Source organism: Misgurnus anguillicaudatus, chromosome 2 (assembly GCF_027580225.2).
Source record: "Misgurnus anguillicaudatus chromosome 2, ASM2758022v2, whole genome shotgun sequence".
Classification (NCBI taxonomy): domain Eukaryota; kingdom Metazoa; phylum Chordata; class Actinopteri; order Cypriniformes; family Cobitidae; genus Misgurnus; species Misgurnus anguillicaudatus.
This window is the reverse complement of record NC_073338.2, coordinates 30337722-30344317: the sequence shown is the minus strand read 5'-3', so window position 1 is coordinate 30344317 and position 6596 is coordinate 30337722. Positions and strand designations below refer to the sequence as shown.

The following is a 6596-nucleotide window of genomic DNA, read 5'->3' as shown; positions in this document are numbered from 1 at the left end:
ATTGTTTATTACTCTGTTTTCTGTCTTGTTTTTCAATACAATTCTTGAAACTTCAAAAACATGTACATACTTCAGAATCAAAATGATACAAGATTTCCATGCCCTGAAAAAAAAAGATTCATTCAATTTATTCAATCAATTTATTTAAGCTACATTTAAACAAACAAACAAACAAACAAAAAAACTTTTGTTTAAATGTAGCTTAAATAAATTGATTGCAACCACTTACCTTAAAAAAATGAGTAAATTGAATAAATCATTTTTTTAAATTTTCAGAAAAATCTAACAAACTATTGTGAAAATTTAGCTTGAAACAGTGGCAAACCTATTTTATTGTGAAAGACAAAAATGCGTTTGCGTCTCAGTTGAAGATATCTTGTTTCCAAGATGTTTATTTATTTGTGTTGGAAAACAGGACAAAGCGTTCAAGTGAAAGTTTAGTATATTAAAATATGTAATAAAATTTCTTCTATGCTTTATTTGATGTTTATTGCACAGATTTGTTTTGGTGAAAAGGACAAGGATGAAAGAGCTAGGGAGGAAATGGCAGGACAGAATTTTGTTTGAAAATATGCAATTTAGATTTTATAATAAATAATAATAAAATGTTTATAAATAAAGATGACATAGTTACTCTTGTTATTTTCTTTCTTTTTTTGGCTAGTAAAAGTTTTTTAAGATGTCAAATAAATCTTTGGTGACCCCAGAGTACGTATATGAAGTTCTAGCTCAAAATACCATATAGATAATTTATTACAGCATGTTAAAATTGCCACTTTGTAGTTGTAGTGCTGTTTTTGGGTGTGTCCTTTAAATGCAAATTAGCTGATCTCTGCACAAAATGGCAGTGGCGTGGTTGGATAGTGCAGATAAAGGGGTGGTATTATCCCCTTCTGACATCACAAGGGGAGCCAAATTTCAATGACCTATTTTTCACATGCTTGCAGAGAATTTTTATACTTTATCACATTTTCTAGGTTGATAGAAGCAGTGGGGACCCAATTATAGCACTTAAACATCGAAAAAGTCAGTGTTTCATAATATGTCCCCTTTAAAAATGTTGTACCCAAATTGGCTGGTGAGTGAAAAACTTATCAAACCCTACTAGAATGGTATTGTCTAATGTCCTTACATCTTTCACTGCTTTAAGAAAACAAGGCACAGTTTTAGTTACATTTTTTTTTACAGTTTTACTAATAAAACTGGTGGTTTACTGTGATTGAAAACAGGTTACCAAACATAAAAGCTTTTTTCTCATGATTAAAAACATTAAAAAATATCTTCTTTTGGCACTGGTTGGACATTATGCTGCCATTTGAACAAAATAAAATATTCAGTGAAACATCCAATTTAAGAGATCTCCATTAGTAGGTGGTCTCAAGTTTTGATGGTTCTGTCCGTGTGATGGTTGTACCAATGGTTCAAGAAGAGTCTTATTTAATCTTTGATCGTTTTCTAACACTAGATCCTCCCATTACTGCAGACTCAGCCTAGATGAGAAAGGCAACAATGTTTGGTACAGTGTTCAAACAAGCAATTCATTAATGCTTTGTTAATTCATTGTAATTCATCCTTCTCAATCAAAATTGTACCTTTCTCCTCCGAGTTGCAGGGAAATATTCTTCAAGGCGAGACTGTCTAGTTGGACCCTCCACCTCTCTCTGTTTCCTTTTCTTTGACAGTGACTCACGAAACTTTTTAATACGTCCTCTCACCTTTTCTTCCTTCAAAACAGTGAATAAGGTTACATAACCAATTAAAAGATTAAATGGACACAAAAACCCACATTTGACTCAAGCCTCTCAGACAGAATCATAAAAAAGGCAATTAATTTTTCACACTTACTCTGCACTTGGGAAACATTAAAGGGTCAATAGGTGTTTTCAGCAATATAAAAATAGTCTCTGGTATCCAAAATACACTACAGATCTTATATTATACAATGTTGAACATGGCCATGTGTGGCTGCAATGAAATGCGCACTGTTTTTGTGTGTGTCTCTTTAAATGCATAGAAAGCTTCTGTTCCCCTCCCTGTATGCAAAATAGGGGGTAGAGCGCCTACACATGTGCTTTGGACTACATCAAAACATGTGTCTCTGGGCGTAATCAATGTGACATCACATTTATAGGAGATCCCCAACAGCCTGTTTTGTGTGACTGTTGCGGTTTAAAGAAGATTACACAAAGAAGAAGAGATGGATTTGTATAATAACAGGATGTTTCTGCACACACACTGGCGACTCATCTTCTGATAGAAACACATTTAAAAGTGCATAAAAGTTCTCGGTTAGGGGGGCTTTTATGAATTTTTTATTCAATAATATGGAAACCTACTTCAAAGGTTTCTCTTTGCATAAGAACTGCACCAATCCCTCTTCATCAGGCTCTTTCCAAACTAGTTCAGGGGTGTCAATTTGTGGCGTTTCAAAAAACAGCTTACGGGCATCTTTGTACTTCCAGTTTGGAGGGATGGGGTGTGTCTGGAAGAAATCAGAAGCTGTTAGTTAGGGACCTTAATGCACTATGCGTAAAAATGCAATGTTTGTGTTAATTGTCTGTCCTGTAATGTCACGTAAGTTTACATGACACGCCGAACACATATTTTGAAATGACGAGCCTCACACATGTCGGGGCTAACTACATGTAAACAGTGCACCTTTTTGTTGACATGTTCCATCACCCCCTCTATTGTATGATGCTCTTTAATGAGCTTCAGTGCTCGACTTGGCCCAAGGCCTCCAATCTTTTCACAGTAGTCACAGCCCAGTAAGATACACAGGTCAACAAACTGTAAGAGAAAGAAAAAGAAACAGAGAATAAATAAAGCGATTTTTAAAACACTTTTGACTTTGAAAAACTCGAAATTACTAAATTACAATAAATCAATTCCTTAACTCAGTGATGGTGAGATAGCCCACATGCTTATTTAAAAAAAAAATCCTACTTTCGACATGGCAGCCTCACCAGTACTGACAACAGCGCTACTAGCTCCATTAGGACAAGACAGGTAATTTGAACAAATACTCAGTAAAAACATGGCAATGAGCTATGGGATTAATGAGACTATTGGACAAATAAACAAAGAGACCATTATTTTAAGAGCACTGTTACAGCTTTTAATATTTAAAACATGTGGGTGTGTGGAAGGGGTGTTTAATTGCATCCCAATTACAAAGACATTTATGTCGGTCCATTAGCATACAGAATCAGGCTTGGGCAGTTATGTTGAATTATTAGTCAAATGTTTTACCTCTTCATGTGTCAGCTGTAGAGCTTCCAAAAGCTTTGGTAAGGAGTACTCTGTCACTTCACTATAAGACAGGTATCAAATAGATATGTACTTTGTATTAAAGACATGATTAGAATAAAGACATTCACTTCAGTTACTCACAGAGAAAGCCTTTCCTTAGAAATGTAAAAATCACCTTGAAATGAAAGATTTAAGTTTTGCTGTAACTTTACAAATTCCATAATATAGTAATAACATTATTTATGCACTTTTTATTTACTTTTTTAGCGTGCTTATAAGATAATGTTTTTTGCACTAGATCTGCATCCTTCTAAAGATGGATTAATCAGATGCACACGCATTGCTGCAGTTGTGCCTGTCCCGAAGTTCACTTCCGATAAACGCTTGGCTAGTGACTAAACTAACCTCTGGAATAAATACCTTGTGGAAAATAAAATGTTTCGGTTTCTGAAAGATGAGGGAAGCCAGTGAGCATGGATCACCGCTGTATGGATTTGGCAGCCAGGCAAGAATTCAAGGATCTGTAGCTAACATTGATTGTATACATTCATTTTACACAGTAACGTTAGCTCAGTGTAATAGTTAATACGCTTTAGCTATGATTTGAACTAAGGTCATTTACTTAGACTCTGTTGTTACTGATTTAACTTATTAATATCCGGAAGTCAAGTTTGGGTCACAAAAGCAATTTGTTTATGTTGTTGCCGCTGAAACTGTCTATAAATCTACACTCTAAGGCTGCAGTCACACCAAAAGCGTTTATGGCAGTTGCAGGCGCCTTTTTTGAATGATATTCTATGGGCAGGGCGCGTTTGCGCGCTGTTTATGCGCGCCGAGCGCCTTGCGTTTTTTTGCCGCCTGCCGCGCACGCGTTTTTGAAGGAGCGCTGAGAGCGGAGAAGCGCCTGACGTCATTCGCGTCTTCCATTGTCCAATCGAATCAGGGGAGAGGCGGGCCTTACATTGTGGTGAGGGAAGTTTACAGTTGCTTTGAAGAACCGGACACCGCTCGCTCACTCTCTCCTGCGTGTTTGTGCACCTCTCATCCTCAAACAAGGTCAGAGCAAGCGTCCTCTTTTTAAAGTTTCTGCTAATATGACAGTTAACAGCAAAAGAGCGTTCACGCTTCAATATTTGATTGACAAGACAGCTGACTCGGTGGTTGCTTAGCAATATGAAAAGCCGCGTTGCACTGCTCTTTTTTTAAAAAAGGCAGTGCGTTGCGCCTTGCGTTTGCAAGCGTTTAAAACGCTTTTGGTGTGACTGGGCCCTAAAATATGCTGGGTCATTTTTTACTTGGTCAAAAAGTGATGAACCCAACCATTGGCCTATAAATAAACCTATACTGCGTTTTAGCCCAGAATGCTGGGTTATTTTAATGCATGATTGGGTCAAATGTTGATATTTGTTTGGGTTAATTTAACATAACTGTTGGGTTTTCCACTTTTACAATAATAACCCAGCTTTTTTAGAGCTTAAAACCAGAAGTGCTATTATATTTGTGCTAAAATATTTCTGTACTGTGTCTCACCTGTCTCTCTTCGCATTGAGCTGACGTAGAAGAACAGTCCCTCCAAATACCAGTGTGTCCATGTCCTCTGATGCTACAGCATTAACTGTGCCACTCTTAACCAGATAAGCACAGAGTGCCTCTGCTTCACCTGGAGCCTGAAATTCAGAAGGAGGAGAAAGTTATATAAGACTCAGATGTAGTTTGATGAAGCAGTGCAATAATATTTAACAACATCAGTGAGAGTTTACTTGGATTTAAAAGGAAAAGGAGAATGATACCCTGATGCATGGCACACCCATAAGCTGCAGAAGGCGAAGACAGTCTTGTGTAAGAGCGGACACTGAAAAAGCATGTTCAAAATGTCATCAGCAGATTGTTAAATTTGGAATATTGGCATATTTGTTAGAACAGGTGTACGGTTGTACAGCACATGGAAGATTGACAGATGTTTTTACCACTTAGAATGATTGGTATTTATTTTAGTAGCACATTTTCAAATCAAATCAAATAACTTTTATTGTTATCACCAACAGAGCAGTGGTAAAAGACCTTAGTCTTGAGTGCATTCTCCAGATGTGCAAAATACTATATATTTTATATAACAAAATATCACAACATGAGTGATATCTTTCATGAGTGAATTCGTTATACCATAATTATTGGAGCTCTGTGAGCTGATCCACCCGGTGCTTTGACCTCTTTTTTCCAGCTAGAGGAATAAATTTGATGTTATAACATCTGTGAGAAACAATGTGGCACTTTTTAGTCTTGCTAGATAGTCATGCATTAAATAAAAGTAAACAAGTTTGCTAATACACATCTTACCACAGCTCGCTTCTGATCAGGCGGTCTTCCATCAAATACAAAGACGGGTTTAATGTCATGTTCCAAGAAAGTCAGAGTGCGGTAAAATAAACCTGTAAGAGGACTGCAAAGACAGATAAAGCTAGATCAATGATGTTTAGTTTAATTCAACATTTTCAGACAACCTGTGATTTTAGATGAATTACTGTAATACTGTTTTTGTATGTTGAATTAACCTTAGCTGTAGATGGGGGACGGCTGAGCGAAACTGATTCAGGACGATGGAAGTGTCCAGTGCAACAATCTTCCCTGGACAGATACAAACCAGTTAGCACAATTGACTACTACGATACAGAAGGTAAATGTAACAGGACTACTGTAAATGCTTATGCATTTGATTTAATAACCATCCAGTCATTAGAAAATGTATCCATGGTTATATATATGTAATAAACATGGTAGTAACCATTTGTATTAGCACAGTTTTACTATATTTATCATGGTTAAACTATGGGTACTGCAGTGAAACAATGGGGGATTTGTTTACTTTACCACTGTATGGTTTTACTACAAATACTATGGTTAAATAAAACTGTGGTTACTTAAGTAAAACCATGGTTAATTTTTGAGTGTTTTAATAAGAAATGTTTTTAGATCGTCACCGTATTTCTCTTTATCTTTTCCTTCGTGTGGGTGAATAGATTAGTGAAATGCTTTACTTAACTTACTTCGATGCATTAATACATTAATCTTCCCAGAATAATCGCTGATCTCTTTGCTGCGAATAGAAGTTGGCGCGTCAAATCTAATCAAATCTGCCAACTTTGTGATACCCATTATAAAGATGTTTTTGAATTAAGATCGTGAATGTGTGCGTACTGTTGTTGTTTTCATTCATCGTACAGCCATATTTCCGCCCTGTAGTGTGTTTTACTTCACATAGCGCTGCGCAGATCACTCCTCATATGAAATTAAAATATCGCGAGAGCGATTCGTAAACAAGACTTTGAAACAGTCTCGCGATATGT

At 36.5% G+C, this 6596-nt stretch overlaps 1 protein-coding gene across 1 annotated transcript; it reads right to left on the bottom strand.

The window, feature by feature from the left end:
• Positions 1-380: 380 nt before the first annotated feature.
• LOC129442432 (probable flap endonuclease 1 homolog) lies at positions 381-6501 on the bottom strand. Its single transcript, XM_073853261.1, has 11 exons — positions 6325-6501; positions 5805-5878; positions 5590-5692; positions 5416-5473; positions 5043-5104; positions 4783-4919; positions 3253-3313; positions 2659-2790; positions 2343-2482; positions 1593-1731; positions 381-1490 (listed from the first exon to the last, which is right to left on the bottom strand). Exons 1-11 carry the CDS (start codon positions 6403-6405, stop codon positions 1434-1436), a joined length of 1044 nt encoding a protein of 347 aa, XP_073709362.1. The 5' UTR covers positions 6406-6501; the 3' UTR covers positions 381-1433.
• Between the last annotated feature and the right edge of the window lie 95 nt (positions 6502-6596).